Source organism: Mytilus galloprovincialis, chromosome 1, assembly GCF_965363235.1.
Source record: "Mytilus galloprovincialis chromosome 1, xbMytGall1.hap1.1, whole genome shotgun sequence".
NCBI classification, from domain to species: domain Eukaryota; kingdom Metazoa; phylum Mollusca; class Bivalvia; order Mytilida; family Mytilidae; genus Mytilus; species Mytilus galloprovincialis.
Window position 1 is genome coordinate 129570043 of NC_134838.1, and position 23455 is coordinate 129593497.

Sequence of the window (23455 nt, forward strand, 5' to 3'; positions counted from 1 at the left end):
ATACCCCGCCCAACCAACCAAGATGGCCGCCATGGCTAAAAAAAGAACATAGGGGTAAAATGCAGTTTTTGGCTTATAACTCAAAAACAAAAGCATTTAGAGCAAATCTGACATGGGGGTAAAATTGTTCATCAGGTCAAGATCTATCTGCCCTGAAATTTTCAGATGAATCGGACATTCCGTTGTTGGGTTGCTGCCCCTGAAATGGTAATTTTAAGGAAATTTTGCTGTTTTTGGTTATTATTTTGAATATTATTATAGATAGAGATAAACTGTAAACAGCAATAATGTTCAGCAAAGTAAGATCTACAAATAAGTTAACATGACCAAAATGGTCAGTTGACCACTGTAGGAGTTATTGCCCTTTATGGTAAATTTTTAAACATTTTTCGTAAATCTTTATAATCATTTAGAAAAATCTTCTCTGAAACTACTGGGCCAAATTTAACCAAACTTAGCCATAATCATCATTGGGGTATCTAGTTAAAAACATGTGTCCGGTAACTCGGCCAACAAACCAAGATGGCCGCCACGGCTAAAAATAGAACACTGGGGTAAAATGCAGTTTTTAGCTTATAACTCAAAAACCAAAGCATTAAGAGCAAATCTGACAGAAGGTAAAATTGTTGATCAGGTCACGATCTATCTGCCCTGGAATTTTCAGTTGAATCGGATAATCGGTTGTAAGGTTGCTGCCCCTGAATTGGTAATTTTGAGGAAATTTTGCTGTTTTTTTTGTTATTATCTTGAATATTATTATAGATAGAGATAAACTGTAAACAGCAATAAGGTACAGCAAAGTAAGAACTAAAAATAAGTCAGTATGACCAAAATAGTCAATTGACCTCCTAAGGAGTTATTGCCCTTCATAGTCAATTTTTAACAATTTTCTTAAAATTTGAAGATTTTCAATAACATTTTCCACAGAAAGTACTGTTAAAGATAGAGATAATTGTAAGCAGCAAGCATGTTTAGTAAAGTAAGATCTACAAACACATCACCATCACCAAAACACAATTTTGTCATGAATCCATCTGTGTCCATTGTTTAATATTCACATAGACCAAGGTGAGCGACACAGGCTCTTTAGAGCCTCTAGTTTTTTCTTCGGAGAATTCTTTTTTTTTAATTTTAAATACGTGTTCAATTTCAACAACATTCGTAAAAATGTTAAAAACTGAACACACTTATTTGATTTTTAAATAAACTGAAGATAATAGATAAAAGATAATCATGATTACATATTCATTGTAATGATTTAGTAACAAACACATGTTCTATCATTGTCCTTGTATTTCAAAGTGTATATTTTTTCTCCAGAATCTCCTCTTCTACTTGATTATGCTTCTATGTTATGATTTGTATTCACTTTTACGAAAATAGAGAAAGCAATTAGTAAATCATGTAGTTTCAATGTTAAAAAAAATGTTTACAAACTTAAGTAATATATACACTAAAATCCGCATTGGAAAAAACATAACTACATATTGCCGATGTTTAAACCAGCATGTATTTATATAAACTAACTATCTACAAATTCCTTTTTAGAAGTGTATCTTCAATGGCAAGACTCGCTTTCAATCAAACCAAATTAAGTGTCCTATGGTCGTTAATTAAGATTACAGAGAAAGTCCAACGCCGACAGCAACTGAGGAAGTAAATACACAATAAAAACCTTCGAAATGTATTTTCGGAATGGAAATATATATACACTTGAGTATGTTGAGTAAATGACAAGGAGTATGTACACTCAGTTTGACATTTAACTACACCGTTCTAATGATAACGTACAAATCGACATATAAAATGATTTAAGTAATTATATAATTATATTATAAGAAACAAACAAGTTTATGATGTTACCAGCAACAGTTCGTATAAAGAAGATAATCGATATTATTTCACTGTATGTAATGTTGCTACTTAGAGGTATTTCAAACATTGCCATTTAAGCGGGAGGTTTGGCTAGTCATATACCAGGTGCAACTTACCAATTGTCTTACAATTTCCAGTAGTAAGTCAGAAAAATGACATGTTCTCAGACAGTGCGTTTTCATGTATTTTGGTGTTTGTTTTTGTTGTAGTGCAGTGTTTCTGTTGTTCCATTGTTTCCCTCTTTATTGTTTTTCCCAAATCTGATTTCGTTTTCGTGGCGAAAACGACTGCACTGAACTAGACTGCAAAAATTCAAAACGTAAAAGTAGACAATATCTCACATACATGTTGTATACTGTACCCAAAATATAATTTCAGACACTTCAATCTCCCGTAGTAATAATTCAGGAATACTATTTCTATTTATACAATAAATAAGATACAGACATGTTTTTTTTAATTAAAGATATTTATATGAATAAATATTAACATTTGCGTAAACAATGGTCTTTGAATTTAGTAATAACACAACATTAACATTAGAAACAAAGATATAGAGCGGACGATAACAAACCAACTAATTATTGTATTCATAAAACACCAAAAACAAAAGCTCTAGTAAACAACAATATGAGAAATACTATCATGATGAAATGAGCGAATAATGGATAGATCATACATATATACCCATGGTAGAGTTTTCACTGCTTCAGACGTAATTATAATAGTTTAGTCTTAGATGCATGATTTTTTTATTAGTTGTACGTGGCTTTGACATAGCTGTCATATAACTTCGAGTACTCTCAGACCTGTTCCTAGTGTCTTTTTGTTGCCTGGGTGTACAAGTACCCGGCCATGTACACTTGTTTTTTTTTTGTCCATCTGATGTGTTAGGCCTTTTCAACTGATTGTAGAGTTCGTTCGTATGTTGTACTGTTATACCACTGTCCCAGGTTAGGGGGATTCTGCTAACATGTTTAACCCCCCACATTATTTATGTATGTGCCTGTCCCAAGTCAGGAGCCTGAAAATAAGTGGTTGTCCTTTGTTACATTTTTGGTTTTCGTTCATTTTTTTTTTGGATATAAATTAGGCCGTTAGTTTTCCCGTTTGAATAGTTTTCGTTTCTCATTTCGAGGCCTTTTATAGCTGACTATGCGGTATGGGCTTTGTTCATTTTTCAAGGCCGTACGGTGACCTATAGTTGTTAATGTCTGTGTCATTTTGGTCTCTTGTGGATAGGTGTCTGATTGGCAATCATACTACATCTTCTTTTTTATATTTATAATATAATGATTTCTTTGAATGCATCCTTCATTAATTTGTAAGATTTTCTACGATAATTCAGCCGATCTTTAGTATTCCATTTTGCATGCCTTACATGTTGTGTACTGTGTTACGAAGCTAGCTAAAACTGACGAGGAAAGCTAATACCCGGCCACCGAAAGCTTTATTGTTGTCAAGCTTAGTTGGTCGAGTGGTCTAGCGCGCCGCGCATAGTACAAGGCGATTTGGCACCACAATATATCAGTAGCACGATTTCGAATCAAGGTCAAGGAAGAACAAATATTTGCTTCTGCAAATTGACAGATCTGACATTGTTGGGCTGCTATTTAGAAAAATCATAACTTACAGATTAACTTCCAAATTTAAAATTACTTAAAATACTAAACTCGTCCAAAGGATATCTTCACGTCTCAATCTTCAAAATCGATTATCTAAAAAATAATACAATCGCTAACAATTTTGATAACAAAAATCGTGGTAAGCCATATATCAATAAGTGTCATGCCAATATCATGACTTACATGTCCCCGTCTTTCCACCAACAACAAGGGCGCTCATTTTCCTTTAAATTTTGAAACTGATATCACTTGAAAAACCTACAATTTTATATATCTACACATCACATGAAAAAAACCGGGATGCGGTTTTCAGTACGTAGGTGAAACTTGGAGATATTTATCTAAACGCACACAAGAACACCTTAGTCGTTCTAAAAGATCCCATACATTCAAAAGTATCATCAATCAAGAAGCACAATCATCCTTTTTTGAATATTTAACACTCCTACCTTGAGCAATAGTTAATAAGCAGCCTGGGGAATTTCATTCAAAATTTGTACAAAAAAAAAAAATAATTGAATGAATTTGGATTAAAGAATTAAAAACAGTCTATCATCTCTGTCTTAATGACAAAATCATCGGAATTGGTAATATATCTAGAACAGATTCTGTTAACATTTTGGATATAGTTTCTAAAACAGTTGGTTAGAACCCGGATCATGGACGTAGAATAAATCGCAATAAAAGAAAATTTCATAAGAATACAAATATATCGGACCTAATTTTTATTAAAAAAAAAAGGTATGCATTATCAATTAACCAAGCTCTGTTCTTTGCCTGTTAATGAATTACATCAACTTTTGGAGGAATGCAACACAATTCTATAATACAGTTCTAAGTATAAATTGTGCAAATTTTAATGGCTTAATGTTCTTCTAAACTGTTTCCCAAAATTGATTGCACTGAAGAACATAAAACAACATGATTTTAAAATAAATATTTCAATAAAGGGTTTGATTTTGTAAATATTGTCGTTCTTGTTATGATCATTATCTAAAAGAACAAATTTCTGGCTAATTTGATAATACTGAACTCCCTCTTATTTGTAACAATTACAAACAAATATACACGGAAATATGTGTTTAATTACAGCGAACTGTCTACAAATATTTTTGGTTTGTAATGTGTTTATTGGCAAAGAAATACATATATAATAACAATCTACAAATATTAGTATCAGGGACAATACCGACATTCATTAAAATTGCAGTAATTCCGATTACATTTATGCCCCCAGTTCCCCGTCAATTATTAATTGGAAGGAATGTCATAACATCATCCCCGACTCACTCCCTACTGTCTGCTCTAAATGATTAATACGCGAAAAAGCTGACAAGAAATCATTATTTTTTTTTAATTCGCCTATGAACATAGTTGATATGCGTATGCAACATTTCAAAGATCATTTTACTCCTAACAACAACCATAATAGCCCAGTTTCTCGAATCTCTTCGGTAACAAACATAAACATTTATGTACCCTTTTACAAGCATGTACTGGCTTTCGAAGCTGCAAACAACTCATTACCGAAAAGATTTATATCGTCTCATTGCTATTGTTCCGTTACTAAACTATATATTCTACCTACTAGTACACTTGGTAGAATACAAAACCTGGTAAAACATTGTTCAAATCAGGCCTTTGAAAATTGGGGAGCAAATTACTTTCGAAGTGTCAAAAATAAGTTAGAAGAGTATGATAAATTTCATCGAGACTCTGATCAAAGTTTTTATTTTTTACCTTATATACCAGTTTGCCCTAATTGTTAATAAGAACATTCACACCCTTGATTAAATCAGCATTTAAAAAGTTGGAAACTGAATATATGTCCAAACTCTTTAGGTTGTTTTTTAACAACAAACAAAAGAACTGTGTCAGTAGGACTTGCTTTTATTCTGTGCGTGTTACATTTTAAGGTTGTGTCGTCATTCTCCTCTTGTACTTAATGCGCTTCCCTTGGGTTTGGTTTGTGACCCGGATTTGTTTTTTTTTCTATCGATTTATGAGTTTTGAACATCGGTATACTACTGTTGCCTTTATTTATACTATAACTTCTCTTAAATTTTTACGACATAATTTCTTTGTTCGCTATGCAGATATCGTAAGAGATATCGTGGCACCAAATCGCCTTGCCCTATGTCCCACGCGCTAGACTACTTGACAACTTAGACACTATATATACATATAATTCTAGACACTATATATACATATAATTCAACTATAAAACAGCAAAACAATGTTAAGTTTTTGTTTTTCACTGGCCAGGATTCGAACTCATCCCACTGAGATATTGTGGTACCAAATCGCATTACACTGTGCCCAACGTGTAAGATCACTCGACCACCTAGACTCTACATATAAATTGACTAAATAATAGCCAGTGATAAATCGTACCGTGCGATGGGTCATATATTTATGATACAGTACACTAAAAAATATAATACATAACAAGTCAAAAAAGGTACAACATCACAAAAAAAAAACATAACAAAAAAAACATGTACAATATTTAAATATTTCGGATAGCCTAAATCCTTTATCAGTATGATAATGATGTAAAATAGATCATATTCTGCTTAAATCTTGAAAGTTGTCAAGTTTGGATTTTCTACTCTTTACACAACACAATTAAAACCGAACGCATGCACATTTAAAAAAAAGATGTAGGTTATATAGATTTCAAAACAGAGACTGCAAATAAATGCTACAAATAGAAAAGTAATATGGAAAATAAACGTGTACAGCTCTAAAATTTCAAAGCCGACGATAATTATGATGTTAATAATAATAAATGCTTGAAAATGCATTACAAAAAACAGCACTGACCGATCTAAGCTGGTATTATGTTTCAAATTTGAATGAATATTTATTGATAATGATTGAAATAATAATTATAAATTTTGACAAAGGTCACATAATTAAATTTGCCTGCGTACTTGTACATCCCTCCCGAAAACACTGTTATTTAAACTAGTACAGTTTCCTTTTTTTAGAGTTGATAAGGTTATGAAGTAGCAACAGTTAACCAGAGGGCATACATAAAAAATCAAAGGATGAGTCACTCATTTTCCTACCATCACTTGTTTCCACTCACACCTGCTTCCGTAATGGACTCTTACAGTTTTAAGAAATGTATTCCTCCTCCCAAAGTTCAATATTGACACAAAGTCCAGCATAAAGGTGATAAGGCATATTACATATTACAACTAGTCTCTGTTTGTATTTTGCATTGTTCGCAATCAGTATCAACTGAGGACTTTAATACAAACTGAATCTCTGGATCTCGAGTCCCTGGGTCTCTCTAACTTCTCACAATTTCTCTCCTATCTCCTACAAATATTTCGTTATCACGCAATTCTTCATCGTGAAAACGTTCGTAATGTTTTCTTCCTCTGTCCTTTTGTCGTTTTGGCTTTAATTCCTTATCATTTGTATACTCAACATCGTGCAGATAGTATTGTTGACGTGTTCCAGTAGTTGATTCAGACGTGTTGTCTTTGGCACGATCTAGTGTCAAACTGTAACAACACAATGAGTACTATAATACTACAAGTCTTATAATAGAAAGTTAAATAAGTTTTATGATATACATATACAAACAAAACAACAACAAATAAACAAATGAAAGTAAAAATACACTGAAATTCATAAGAAAGAAATGGAATATCCTACTTACAGTTGTTTATCATCTCCAGGCGTAAGGAAAATGTACTTGGTAATATCGTAGTCATCGGATTTTTTCCTGAAATATAACAAAACCGACATTTATCAACTCTTTTACTGAGACTTTTATGCTCATCTGAAATATTAGATTCGAGTTCAAGTAACAACCTCGAGTAAAGGTAAGATGGATACTGTATATCAGAAAAGAAAGGATGCGCAAATCAAGCAAAGCGCGTCGGAAAAGTACAATTAATAAATTTAATATTACTGAGATATGTCCTTTTTTGTTATTTTGTTAGTTAAATGCAAGTGATTAATTTAAAATAACAATACTTAAGCATGTAAGTTATGCAAAATATTCATTCGATGGACAATGCATGAAAATACAGTGCAAAATCATATACCATACTTATAAAACTGCATACCAAATATCAGTGGCCTAGCAATAGTTGTTTCCATTACACTGACATAATCACAAAATGAAACATGTGAACTAAACAAAAGTTTTAAATTTAAATTCAATACAATGTGACTGAGGGGACGGACAGGGTAAAAAAACACAAGGTGATATGTGCCAATGTAAGTCCCTTTTTTGTTTTGTAACCCGGATTTGTTTTTCCTCAATCAAATTATCACATTTGAACACCGGTATACTACTATTGCCTTAATTTAAAACAACTATTTACCAAACATAATTGATATACCACTATTTGTTGCCCATAAACAAACTTATCACAAACTAATGCATATCAACCAAGAAAATGTTTCAAAGTCAATAGACCATTACTGAGAGGCAAGGCCAAATACTCACAATGGTAATGAGTATGCTGATACAATTGCATATCAAATATCATTCGTCTATAGCTAACGCTAGTGGTTCTTCATAAACTAACATAATCACAAACCTATTCACTGTTGATGCCAAAGACAAAGAAGACGCATTAAAAGGGAAGGAAATTGTAGTTACGACATACGGAACATATCCGATATCATCTGTGAAACGGTAATTCCATAACGGTCAACCAACTCGTGATGGTGTCCGTAAAAATTAACGAAGGGATGATTTCAACTTCACCATTTGGAACTTTTGGTTTTATAGTTTCCTTGTGATCAGCAAGTCTCTATCATACGCTATGTTTTTGTTTTCATAGTTGCTAGCCGAAAGATGTCCTAACGTTTCTGAGAACTACTGCTCCTTTTGCAGTTTTTTTGCTATTCCCAGTTTCGCTGTTAAAAAACAGTAATAAAAAAACGAAAATGTTGATATGTGTTACATTCTTTGATAAAAATAATACTTAACTTACGGAATCTCGTAAAATTTTGGTATTTTTAATTTATGAAGATAGAAAACCGATTCATATGGATCTTTGTAGTACATTTGTTTCTCCTTTCTCTTATGATCTTCTTGTGGAGTAACTTTAACTTTCTTTCCACCACATAAGGGAACACAGTAACCTAAATTTACAAATAAATAAATGCAAATAATGATTAGAACTTATCTGTTATTGTCAATAAAATCTACACTCGGGATAATTGACAGGTTTTCGACATCTTGTATTTATAAGATTATTGTCTACTGCTGTCGTTTTTTGACTTATAGATATCTGGTGTCTGTTTAAAGTAGGGTTGTTGTGTCATTTAGGTAGACATCATCATAATATTTAACATGTCTATGACAACATATATTGTGTGAAAGAATCATATAGCAGTTTAAAGATTTCTAAATAGTGGCGCCATATAGTTATCAATATAGGAAATCTATGCAGAGAAAAATAACAGAGTCCAAGTGTGTGAACAATTTTGGTCTCCTTTACATGTAATATTTAACTAATTATTGTTACATATAAATGAGAAATTTTATTTTTATTTTTATATATATTATGAGCAAAAATTTATCCTTGAGCTTTTAATTTTTTTTTGGATTTTGTTTTTGGATTTAAAATATATTTTTTTAAAATGTAAGTCAAGATACATATTGTAGCATAACAAATGTGTGAAGAGCATTTGTATTGTATGAGAGAAAGTCAGAGAGCGAGAAAATATTACCAAATAAAATTTATATGTAACCTTAAATATTATAATTGTAAAAATCAATTTGTCAATGATAAAAATTGTTAACTGATTTTTTTTCTATAATATGTAACCCCTTGATACCCTTGTCAGGTGGTAGTGAAGGGGTACATGTATGTTAACTCCTGACTATTGAAAAACAAATAAAAGATAAAAAAAAAAAGGAAATCTATGAATACTGAATTTGTTAGATTTGTGTTTTAATCAACTGGCCGATCATTAACTCACATGGTCTATAGTGATATTGTTTTGTAATAACAAATACAATCCTATTTATTTATGTATCTAATTTTTTCTGTACGACTCCGAATGCAGAGTTGCATTTTTGACAAGGTAGCAGAAAAAAATAGCAATTAATCAAACCGATCAGTCCTCATTTACAATGTTCTAGGTTACATGTTCATAGTTCAAACGAGCAGCAATAACAAGTATATGCTTCGTCCAGACTGAAATAAATACTTCCGTATATATGGCTGCGTCCAGGCACGCTCTATGGTGTATGGTTTTAATTTAAATCAAGTGTGATTGTTCATATACAAAACTTAACCTTTGCAACAACAGCATACAATAATGAATAACAGTAGCAAAATAAGAATGGATAAGACGATTGCGACTATTTCTCCAAAAGACAATGTCGACGAGTCACTCAATGATGCAGCAGGTCCCGAAACTACAAGAGTAAAAGTGTATGTTAAACTTATATCATAGAAATAAACAAAACTAAAAGCAGACATACACACACAAACACATACAAAACAAGTATTAATTAACTTGATACTAACTTAACAATATATACAAGATATACAAGGATACAGAAATTTGAAAATTATATCGTGAGAAGTTGAGGGCAACTTTTTGAACGTTTCGACATACGTAGACACATCTAAGTCTGTTGAGGATGGGTTGAGACAAACCTACATACTGGAATATCGGGAATGTGACGAGACAATGTAATCCCTATTCAGACAGTCGAGAACGTACCCCAAAAAAGGTAGAATACTTAATACAATTGAATATCATGTCGATACTTTTTAAGACTATTCCAAGAACATTTAAAACATATTAATACAAATTTAAAATATCTAGTAATATTTTATCCTAATTCAAACAACATGTGACTTACTTGGTGTATCAACGGAAAGAGTGACGGATGATGAATATTCTTGTCCCACGGAGTTCACTACTGAACATCTGTATGAACCCTCGTCAGAAGCAGCCAGATCAGTAATTGTAAGGCTAGGATTGGACAAGCTGCCGCCGACGTATTTGTCACCATCAACTGTAATACCTTGGTTTTCTTTACTCCATATAATATTAGTAGCTGCAGGATTCGAAACGTAGGAACACTGTATTGTAACAGCCTGTCCTTCAATCCTTTGAGACGGCTGTGTGATAGTTACAACTGGCACATCTGTGGAGACAAACGTACATATTAAAAACGTAGGAACACCGTATCGTAACAGTCTGTTCTTGAAATGCTTGAGACGGTTGTGTAGTAGTAACATCTGGCAAATCTGTAGAGGCAAATGTACATTTTAAAAACGTAGGAACATTGTATTGTAACAGATATAGGAAGATGTGGTGTGAGTGCCAATGAGACAACTCTCCATACAAATAACAATTTAAAAAGTAAACCATTATAGGTTAAAGTACGGCCTTCAACACGGAGCCTTGGCTCACACCGAACAACAAGCTATAAAGGGCCCAAAAATTACTAGTGTAAAACCATTCAAACGGGAAAACCAACGGTCTAATCTATATAAACAAAACGAGAAACGAGAAACACGTATATATTACATAAACAAACGACAACTACTGTACATCAGATTCCTGACTTAGGACAGGTGCAAACATTTTTGTAACAGTCTGTTCTTCAACTATTTGAACCGGCTGTCTGGTAGTTACATCTGGCTCATCTGTGGAGACAAAAGTACATATTAAAAATGTAGGAACACCGTATCGTAACAGTCTGTTCTTGAAATGCGTGAGACGATTGTGTGGTAGTAACATCTGGTACATCTGGGGACACAAACGTACATATTAACAGCTTGTCCTTCAAATCCTTGAGACGGATGTGTTGTAAATACATATAACACATATGCGAACAAATCAATAAACTTTCAATAAGTTAAGTTGTTGTTATTTTGGACAAATTTCTAAATTAAATAAATATACCTTTACTCTTAAAAAAAAAGATGTGATATGATTGCCAATGAGACAACTGTCCACTAGAGACCACAATGACACAGAATTAACAACTATAGGTCACCGTACGGCCTTCAACAATGAACAAAGCCCATACCGTATAGTCAGCTATAAAAGGCCCTTTTATGACAATTTAAAACAATTCAAACAAGAAAACAAACAACCTTATTTACTAGTTTGCATTTTGTTGGGTGCCTTCATAGCTTGCTGTTTAGTATGAGCCAAGGCTCCGTGTTGAAGCCCTAATTACTTTAACCTATAATAGTTTTTCTTTTACAAATTGTGACTTGGATGGAGGGTTGTCTCATTGTCGCTCATACCAAATATTCTTATATCTAATAATACATAATGTTCTCCAAATATATTTTGTTTTAATTGTTGTTCTACCAGATTTTAGCCTGAGGTTACAAGTTCAATGGAGAAGAAAATCAGGAAAACAAAGATATTATGTATCAGACCGTTTCCCGTGAATTCAGTTTATATAATAACAGGCCATGTCGTAACTTATGTGCAAAGACTATATTTGAATGGACGACTTGTAACACCTATTGATGGCTTTTTAGATAATACAAACGATTATGTTTTACTGTGTATAAACTTCAAAAATGCTTTATTACAGACAATCCTAAAATTACAAATTTTGCGTTTAGGTTACTCCCTTTTCTAAATTTTGCCGTGACACTTGAATACTTTAAAATAAAACGATCATAGGAATACAATGATGTATTCGTAGGATAAATTATACAATTTCAGACATGAAGGTATCATTCTAACAGAGGAAAAAAACAAGAGAGTAAAGACCCCTCCAGTTTTAAGCAGTGTGTAACAAAAATGTGTATCGTACTGTAGTAGTCAAGCAGCAAAAAATGACGATGTCCTTGTGCCAATGATAAAATTGATTTCAAAAATCATAAAAAAAACATTGTTACATATATACTCAAACGAGAATCAAACTAGTTGAGATATATTAACAGTTAAAAATGGCGACAAAGGAACTTCACCATTAAAAATGGATGTTTACAATAGAAAATGAAATGTCATAAATTGTAGTATTAAGCTTCGTGCAAAAGATATATATGGGTGCGTGTGTTATTTTGTATTTTGTAATGAGATAATGAGACACAATGGTATTACATATGATAGACAATCAAAACTTTGAACAAATTCAAAAAATCAATATAAGACTGCAATTTATTAATTACTTCCATCGAATTTTTGCAACTCCAAAAGTTACTATTTCACTATTTTTCAAAGTGTTGTACCGGGAATTAAAATTGCAATTTTAGTTACGGAACAATGGTTTAAAAGAATGCATAAATGTATATTTTCAAGTGTTTTATGTAACTTCCGAAGCAAGTACATCATTTTTGTTTATTACTTGACTGTGTCATCTTCAGAAAAATGGAGACAGTATGGAAGTTGTTAAATTAGTGAATCCCTTTTGCAGAACCTCAATGAAAAATGGACGTAAAACAATAATGATATAATTAGCAGCCTTATTAGCCGGGACAAAAATCCTAGGCTAGTTTCGTTTATTCGAGAAATAGTACAACTATGGTTGTTGTGAGGATAAATATGTTTAATAATTCAGTTATAAAAAGAATCTTGTTAAAATCCTGTAAGAATTGGTGTCATTTTATTATATGTCAATAGCAAATCGCTGACTACTGGACTGGTGATACCTACCTGAAAACATATTCCACCAGCAGTGGCTTCAAACTTCATAAATAATATCAGGCTTATAACATAATATGAAAGATTTTTCAATTGTCGTTGAAGTAACTGTTAATTAGATGTTGAATTATCTTGTTCATTCCTTATCGTTAGCCGTATTTGACAACATAGATAGATTTGTTTTTGATTTGGTGCTCATTAACTTAATATTTGATTCTAATTTTGTCTTGATTTTGATGAATTTAAAGTTTCTTTGATGAAGAAAACGGCCGCATGGCATATCAAATAAAAACATGACTAATCGGGGATTTGTATATGATATTGTTTCCATATTTTGAAATTTTGATAAATTTCTCTACAGCAACTTAAATGATAAGCCAGTTATTTCAAAGTGTTTTTGAATTTGACTGTCCCTCTGGTATCTGTCACCTTTCTTATTCAACTAATATTAGGATAAACGTAAATGGATTAACGTTTAATCGTTTACAATGCCATTTAACAAAGAGAAAATATATTTTAACAAACCAGCACTTACTAATATTATATACTCGTATCAACAACATAATTGTTCAAGTACCAAAATGACAGTTGTTTAGATATTTGTTTTCGATAAGTAAACAAACGAATGAGACGATACTTACACTGAACATCTAAAGTTACCGCTGCGTCAGCATTGCCATAGGCGTTGGAAGCCCTACATAGGTACGTTCCAGCATCTGTCCTTGTCGAGGATGTGATCTGAAGAATAGAACCTGTGGACAACTGTGAATTGGTATTGTCCTTAAACCAGGTATATGTTATCGTTGGACTGCCTTGAGCCGTACATATAGCTGTTACAGTCTGGCCTTCATTTACAGTTATTGGACTGGGAATAATGGCAATGGATGTAGGTGCATCTAAAACAAACACACATAGAGTTTACACATTTTAAACAGTTTCTACAATATTTGCTTATTTTGATGTAGTTGCCCTACTATATCTAATACTACTAACATGCATACTACTTGTCATACGTTGTACATATCTCTGTCGAACTAACTGAAAAGCTTCTGATAGACGTGGTATGATTGAACCAGAACATGAAAATTGCCTTAATTTTGCGTCGACATAGTTTTATTAACTATGGTCTAGAAAAATGGAAATATTCAGAAGAGATTAAGTCATTCAAATGCTATATGTGTGAAGTCATATTGCTCATTTAACAATGGACTTGGGCTTTACTTCTTTGATATAAGTCTATGTTTTTGCCACACCAACACCTGTGTAAGTCTGTATCCCGACCGTTATTGAACTTTTGACAATATTTTTTATATTCCGAAGGCATACCGAATGTTTTACGGAGAGGACCAACCTACACCTATGTATACTTACTTCCGGTAACATCTAAGAATGTCTGTGAACTTTGACCTATGCCAACAGCATTAGTTGCATGACATATATAATTGCCTTCATCAGACGTGTCTACGTTGTTGATAGTCAATGACGGTGACTGTATAGTTGATCCGGAATACTTTGTGGAAGAAGCAGGGTTCAGAGTGTCTGTGTTACCATTGTTGTTCTGCCGTGTCCAGTAAACAGCAGTGTGTGCTGGGTTTGCAGATACTACACAAGCTAGTGTAATTGTATTTCCAATGTTTGTTGAATATGTTGATTGCCGTAGTGTAACTACAGGGACGTCTGAATAAACATTAATTTAAAAAATATAAAACAAAATCACATGAATACAAAATACAAATAAACTCATCATAAATACCAGATTTGAAATTTTGCATTTGCGCCAGACGCTCAAGGAAGGAGTTTAATTTCAATTAATGAGTTTGACTGTCCCTCTTGTATCTTTCGTCCCGTTTCTCTATTTTAACACTATTTCATATTTTGTCACGAATAGGTCCTTTATATATGAGTGTTATGGGTGTTTTCCATCATTGAGGGATGTATAGTTTCATATTTGCTTGCCAACATCTAAGTTATTTTGACTTTTGTAACGTTCTCTGGAGTTTCTAAGGCTCATATTGAAATACAAGAACTGAATTGATGACTTTTTATTTGAATATATACTCACTTCCAATAACCGTTAAAGGTCCTTGTATACTCTGACCAGTTCCTATAGAATTAGCTGCTAGACATATATAATTCCCATCATCGTTACTGTTGAGGTTAGTTATGGTTAGGGATGGTGTACTGACAGATGATCCAGTATATCTGGAGTTTGACATGTCTACAGTGGAAGTTATACTTCCTGAAACTTTCTGCCAATAAACCGAGGTAACACCGGGATTAGCAGAAACAGTACAACCAAGCGTAATTGTATCTCCATAGTTACCAGTAAAAGATGTCTGAGTGAAGCTTACATTAGGAACATCTGAAATAACCAATATTGATATTTTACTTTTTCTTTGTATATATTACAGGACAATGCAAGCTACATTGTAGAAGATATTGAGGCAAATGCAATTTTAGATATCTATCTTTCTTCATTTTGTTTATTTCTATATGATGCATAACGCATAATAAAATAATTAATTTTTGTGAAATAGGGATTACAGGAATACTGTGAAACTGTATACTCGTCAAGTAACATTAACCATATTCGGATAATTCTTAAGAAGTTATAAGATCTATTTTTTTTAATTCAGTCATTCTCTGTTATAAATTATATCAAACACTTTTAATTATTCAATTTCAGTCCGCAGCACCACTTGAAATAGTCTGTCGTAAAGCTGTAGATGTCGTCAAATAAAAGCTCTATCAAACTACAAAATTCGTACGATGATTTTCAAATTGTGCTTTATCGTTAATAATTCAAATGATGAAAATCGCACTTTGATTATTTTCTAACATTGTTGTCTATTAGATCCTCTTGAACTTTTAACGCTTAAAAAATCGTTATGCCCGCGTCACACTGTCCCGATTTTTACGCCGATGGCAACACGATAATGGAAATTTTCAAAATCGGGACTGATCGTATCCAGATCGGGCTATTCGTAGTGCCATCTTTAACCATCGTAGAACAATCGGCCACTTTTTCTAGCCTTCGGGGACAACTTCGGGAAGGGTTCTAAATTTTTTAACATGTTAAAAAATCCCCGAAGGTGCGTCCGATGTTGAGGGTTCGTATTGAGTTCGTATCACCATCCTCACCATCGTAATGTCACCGGGAATGCATCTTTGCACATCGTATTGCATTCGTGTTTCCATCGTTTCCATCGGGCAGTTTTGACATTACGATGTCTACACGAATGAATCACGAAGATACCCGAAGGTCTTACGATGGCAACACGACTTCGTGAAGACCTCGTAATCCCGTCGTGTTGCCATCGAATAAAAGTACGAAGACGACAAGATGGAACTACGACGGCAATAAATCCAGCTAAATGTAAGTGAATATTCGCGCTAAGATACATTTAAAGTGCCATGCGCGATATGAACTGATATGAACTGGTCAGTCTAATACGACAGTTAAGAAAGACGTTCACAAAACATGGAGCTCATATCATATGAATCTATGAGAACAAGAAAGGCGACAGCATTGTTTCTATTAATTCAAATGGAACAAAAAGAGCAGCTATTACAGGCTCAGGATTTACTTTTACAAGTAAAATATTATTATTTGTCAATTTTTCATATCAATTAACATAATGAAAATCATAAACGCGCCTCGTACACCAACACTGCAGGTACACGTATATAGGGAAACCAACTTTTTTTTCATTATTCTGATTTTTCATGTATCGTCTGAGTTGTTGTCACACGAATGTTTACTTGTTGCTTTCCCCACATCCTTCCTTTTGTCTATATTATTATGATATTCTCCTGGAAAGAGCTCTTTTTGAATAAAAGGGATCAACGAACCCATTACCTTACCTTTAAGATAGATCAGTAAACATGGGCATAATTATGGGTGATTATTCAGACTAGTGCACACATTTTACAGTTCAAACAAGGCAATGCCGAGCGTGGCATCCCCTCATATGTAACATAATGGGGACAAATATGGACACTTTATTTGTACATGACACATGCAGCAAATGGTAAATTGAATATCGCGGCATATTTGATACATAAACTATTTTTTTAGAAATCAACCAAAACATTCAGTAACTGGAAATACCTTTAATATTGTCTTTAGAACCAGCAGGTAAAAAAATGAGCAACCAATTTCCTGTGTATTATGCTATTTCAAGGAGAAAAAACAAGTCCATCTGCATGACCTTGACCTTTGGCCTTGAACGTAAAAAATGTCAGATTATTACAAGGAGGAACAATATACCAAATGTGGTTAAAATCTTTTGAAGCATATTGGTTTTAGAGTGTCCACAAGGGTGATATTGCCTTGTATTACAACTGCCACTGTGACCTTGACCTTTGAACTTTAAAGTCAATAATGCTTAAGATATTCTTAACGAGTAACACCATACCAAGTTTTGAGCATTTTGGTTAGAGTGTCCATAACAATTTTATCTACACGCAACTTACATGTAGTAGGCGAGGGGATAATAAACTAAGTTTTTTAAGAATTAGACAAAAAGATCGATTTCCCGCCTTGCATGGCAGACTTGTACAGAAACGATATGTTGTCGAAATTCTGTTCGTATCTTTTAGACATCGTATGGCCATCGCGCCATCATCGTAATCCATCGTGTAGCCTTCGTAATCCATCGTGTAGCCTTCGTGATCCATCGTGTAGGCTTCGGCTGAGATATGAAGCTTAAATACCCGTCTGCGGTTAACCTTCGTATGTCCATCTTTTGCTATCGTATATAATTTCGGCACCATCGTATAGACCTCGTTATTCATCGTACTTGCTTCGGTCACTTTTTGGTATTTTAACGAGATCGGGACCAACTTCGTACGAACTTACAATTTTCGCATTCGGGTGTCCATCGTATATAAAAATCGGGACAGTGTGACGCGGGCATTACTATATACTACACATTAAGTCCTTTTCATTATATAGAGAGAAAATAAAACGTTTCTAGAAAGATGCATTCGAACTATTTTTAGGCGTGAATGTCACTCATTTTTTATGGACGTAAGCAATTAAAAAACGATAATGTTGAATAATATTATACATACTGCCAGTAACAACCATTACAACTTGAGTACTCTGTCCTGTTCCAACGCTGTTTGTAGCATAGCAAACATAAGTGCCCTGATCTGATAACTGTGCATTTGATATTGTCAGGGATGGGGAGCTGATGGATGATCCGCTAAACCTTCCACCAATGTTCACACTTGTAGATGAACCACTAGATATGTACTGCCAGTATACGCTGCTGTGTTGTGGGTTAGCTGTCACGTTACATGTTAACGTAACAGAATCACCAATAGTTATTGTATAAGATGTTGTAGGCGTTGTAACAACAGGTATATCTGATGAGAATATAACATAATTTCAAATTGAATATATATATTTTCTTTGAAAAGTAGGATCGCTGATAAACGAAGTGCTCCTTGTCATCTCACCCATTGGCCTGCCTTATTAATTCCTCCGGGTTTTTTAATATATTTTTTATATATGTTTAAGCTACTTTTATTTCATTTTTTTTATAATCTGGGCGTCACTGGTAAGTCTTGTTTGGACGAGGCGCGTTTTTGACGTAATGAATTTTAAACCTGATGCCTTTTGTTATCTATTATTCATGTGTGTCTATGCCTAATACATTCTGCTATTTATTTGTATTGTAGTCCTGTATTATTATGTTGTCATTTTAATGTTATATTTAACGGTGCCATCAAAGTGCGAGGTTTGGCATGCCACAAAACTAGGTTCAACCCAACATTTGTTTCTTTAAAAATGTCCTGTACCAAGTCAGGAAAATGGCCATTGTTATATCATAGCTCGTTTCTGTGTGTGTAACATTTTTACGTTGTGTTTCCGTTGTGTCGCTTGTTTTCTCCTATTTTTAAGTGTGAATTCACATTACTATAAGACGTTTCACGGTACTTTTCTATCCCAAATTCATGTATTTGGTTTGATTTTATATTGGTTATTCTCATCGGATGTTGTCTAATACTTAGTCCGTTGCTGTGTGTGTTACATTTTAATGTTGTGTCGTTGTTCTCCTCTAATATTTAATGCGTTTCCCTCAGTTTTAGTTTGTTACTCCGAATTTGTTTTTTGTCCATAGATTTATGAGTTTTGAACAGCGGTATACTACTGTTGCCTTTATTTATTGCACTTTATTGCTGTTAACAATTTACTTAGTGTACAGCATTGCACTAAGTATCCCTGATATATTAGTTCATATTTTTTTCTTAACATGATTCGAGTTAGTGACCGTATGCATTCATCTAAATGTATTCTAGTGTTTTATTTTATTCTGTCTCAGATGCATATATATACCAGGTGGTCGTGTGGTCTAGCGGGACGGCTGCAGTGCAGGCGATTTGGTGTCACGATATCACAGTAGCATGGGTTCGAATCCCGGCGAGGGAAGAACAAAAAATTTGCGAAAGCAAATTTACAGATCTAACATTGTTGGGTTGATGTTTAGACGAGTTGTATATATATATATATATATATATATATATATATATATATATATATATATATATATATATATATATATACATACATTATACATTGTTTAACCATTCATAATGTGCATATCACGATGAAACTATATACCAAATTTCAAGTGTTATGTTTTAGTGATATAACTATTCATATGAAAAGCTTTATGCACATATATACCCGTATACTTTCATTTAGATAAAGGATCTTCAAATGGGAGCCAACAAATAATAATGAATCCACAGTATAGAGTAATGTAAGTCTTGTCATATTTTTTAGGTAAACACAAAGACGTTCAACTCTTGTCAAATAGTGTGTGTGTTTTTTTTGTTTATAGGAATGAAGAGGTTTTTAAAAAGCTTGGACTATCGATTGTATAGTTTGCTTTCGTTAAACGCCATATGGTAACTCAGATAACTTTTGCTGTAATTGAGGCATAAAAATACCCGTTTCAAAATAAAACGAGCAGATATACATAGGAATTAACTTATACAATTAAACTCCAGGAAATAACACTCACATATTAGGAATCTCTACATAATACTGATAGTGTTAAATGAAATACATATATAGTTAACATGACACAACAATATCTTACTGTGTGTACTTACTTCCAATCACATCTAAAAATGTCTGTTGACTGCTGCCAGTGCCCACACTATTCTGAGCATAACATTGATAGTATCCTTCATCAGACAACTCCAAGGCAGTGATGGTTAGTGATGGTGAACCTACAGTCGAACCTGTATACCGCACATTGTTCATATCTATATTTGTCATTTGCCCGTTTACCAGTTTTCTCCAGTAAACACTTGTTTCTATTGGATTAGCTTGTACTGTACATACAATTGATAGAGTTTGACCGAAGGTACCAGAGTACTGATTCTGACCAACAGTAACTGTAGGAATGTCTGAAAAAGAAATATATTGAGTTTCGAATAATCTTCTCTGATTAAACAAAACTACAAATGATATAAGATGATTAAACAAGAACAGATATTTGCATTGATGACAAATACATACAAAAACGCATACACAACACAACAAAACACACATAAGTCCTTACTCCCTGTGACAACTAGTAATGTCTGTTGACTGCTTCCGGTTCCAACAACATTTGTTGCAGTACAGATATAATTTCCTTCATCACCAGCTACAGCATTACTGATAGTAAGAGATGGTGTTTCGACAGTGCTACCAATCATCCTGGATCCATCAACTGTTATTGTAGTGAGTACACCGTTAACGGTTCTTTGCCACGTGACAGAGGTATGGGATGGGTTAGAGGAAACTGTACATTGTATTGTGACTGAACTGCGTAGCAATACCGAATAAACGTTGGAATGTATAGTAACCACGGGAATATCTGACAAATAAAAAAATATAAATTAAAGTTACTAGTGGTTCAAAATGTAAAAACAATTATATTCTTCTATTATTTGCCGTTTATACATATACACTACCAAACTTATTTTAAAAATGTATGAATATTGTCGGTAAATGAAAATCTTCATACTGTACATTGATTTCCAAATTAATATATGATTTATTTTTGAAAATGGTCTAAAACACAAAGACATATGTACTATTTCATGAATGCATTGGTAATTTACCTCCAAAGACATCGAGGAAAGCTGACGTACTCTGTCCGGTACCAATACTATTGGAAGCAAAGCAAACATAATGTCCGTCGTCATTAAGATCAACGTTATTTATTTGTAGAGACGGGTTATTGACTGTGGAACCACTATACTTGTTGTTACTGTTAGCTACATTTATATCTGTGGTAACGCCATTCTTTATCTTTCGCCAGTAAACGGTTGTATGAGTTGGATTAGCTATGACGGAACAAACCAGAACAGTAGAATTACCAAAGTTGACGTTGTAGTTCTGCTGTTGTATTGTAACAGTTGGTATATCTGCAATTGTTTAATCCCATATTTGTACTGCACGTATCATATAGAAAATAAGTTATCCAGAAATAAAATTTTGTAATATTTAGAAAACAACCTTCTCATGAAAAAAAACGGAAAGTTGTTTGTTTCTAAACTGTTTCTAAATGAAGTATTTGAATGTATAAGTCGGTGACCAACAAAACATGAGGACATACGATACAAGTCAATTACTCAATGCAATACCTACTTCTAATGCATCATTGGCAAGTAATATAGTGTAGTGTCAACTCTTTATTATAACCTTGTTCAGCAGATTTGTTGTGATAAAGAAAAGAACAAGCGTGAAAATATCTACAATGTGCCTAGACAATTTATGTAAGTATATATCGCATTATTTACCTTCGTTTGACTGAGGATGCATCCGGTATTGCTCTCTTTTCATATTTGATATTAACAAACATAAAATATATTGTATTATTCTTAAAATAGATTAGCATTCTGTAATAATACTGTAGAGATGGGTAGATGAAAATTTATTTACGCATAAAAATGCTCCGTGATTTGTGATAATAATCTGATATTCTTGTTTGATGCCAAAGAAAAGATATAACTTCTCTAAAAGACAGCTGAATTTTATAAACTATAGTTAAAGTATGCAGTGTTCGGCAGTGTTACCGCTGAAATGAAAAGTAGCAGTACCGGTTCCAGGCTTGGTCTTGTAGGAAGTAAATAATCATATCTACTCTCACATTGTAGGGTTAATTTTCTATGCATCGTATCGCACGTCATTTACAAATTGAAACATTGCAGCTATATTGGAAAAGGAGGTAAGGCGTCTAAGCGGCAGAAGTAAGAAGTGAAAACTACACATTCCGGCAAAGGTCGGGAAGAAGTTAATAATTTGATCTACTCTAACATACATAGGTTGATGTTGTAGGCTTTTTCAGCCCGTCATTTTACAAATTAAAGCATTTTAGCTTTACATGAAGTAGAGAATACGGTAAGGCTTCTGAGCTGCAGAAGTAAGAAGTGAATAGTACACGTTTCATCAAAGGTTGGAAGGAAGTAAATAATCAGGTGTACTTTAACATACTTATGTTGATTTTTAAGATAATTCACAGCATGCCATTTACGCATGAAAGCATTCCATTCACAAACAGCATTGACTATATTGACAAATAATGCATGCCTATATATGATTTGTTATATAAATGAGTGAGCACATTTTTAGTTGTAGTTGAATTTAAAAGAAAACAAATTGCCGGGAGATTTTCAATGAAGTTAACAAAACTTGGAAATTTATTGACGCGAATAATATCCCATCCCTGAAAACTGTGACGGGCAGATGCAAACTTTTGTTTGATGGAGCTGGCATGTCAGTTAACTGCTAGTAGTCTGATGTTATTTATGTATTATTGTCATTTTGTATATTTTCTTTGGTTACATCTTCTGACATTAGACTCGGACTTCTCTTGAATTGAATTTTAATGTGCGTATTGTTATGCGTTTACTTTTCTGCATTGGCTAGAGTTATAGGGGGAGGGTTGAGATCTCACAAACATGTTTAACCCCGCCGCATGTTTGCGCCTGTCCCAAGTCAGGAGCCTCTGGCCTTTATTAGTCTTGTATTATTTTAACTTTAATTTCTTGTGTACAATTTGGAGTTTAGTATGGGGTTCATTATCCCTGAACCAGTATATATTTGTTTAGGGACCAGCTGAAGGACGCCTTCGGGTGCGAGAATTTCTCGTTGCATTGAAGACCTGTTGGTGACCTTCTGCTGTTGTCTGCTCTATGGTCGGGTTTTTGTCTCTTTGGCACATTCCCCATTTCCATCCTCAATTTTATGTTTCATGCTTTCAACATCAAAAGACATGCAGTTTGAGAGAAGCTATGTGAAATAGAAACTTTAGAAATATTTGTGAAGGAAC

At 33.5% G+C, this 23455-nt stretch overlaps 1 protein-coding gene across 1 annotated transcript in view; it reads right to left on the reverse strand.

The window, feature by feature from the left end:
- Positions 1–2373: 2373 nt before the first annotated feature.
- LOC143059093 (basement membrane-specific heparan sulfate proteoglycan core protein-like) overlaps positions 2374–23455 on the reverse strand; it is a 36460-nt gene continuing 15378 nt past the window's right edge. Inside the window, exons 8-19 of the mRNA XM_076232584.1 lie at positions 21243–21548; positions 20696–20995; positions 20241–20540; positions 18189–18485; positions 15175–15474; positions 14484–14789; positions 13754–14008; positions 10357–10644; positions 9781–9903; positions 8468–8618; positions 7177–7242; positions 2374–7018 (exon numbers count right to left, since the gene is read on the reverse strand). Of these exons, the coding sequence (XP_076088699.1) occupies positions 6802–7018; positions 7177–7242; positions 8468–8618; positions 9781–9903; positions 10357–10644; positions 13754–14008; positions 14484–14789; positions 15175–15474; positions 18189–18485; positions 20241–20540; positions 20696–20995; positions 21243–21548 (2909 nt within the window). The 3' untranslated portion in view covers positions 2374–6801. The remainder of the gene's footprint in view (positions 7019–7176; positions 7243–8467; positions 8619–9780; positions 9904–10356; positions 10645–13753; positions 14009–14483; positions 14790–15174; positions 15475–18188; positions 18486–20240; positions 20541–20695; positions 20996–21242; positions 21549–23455) is intronic.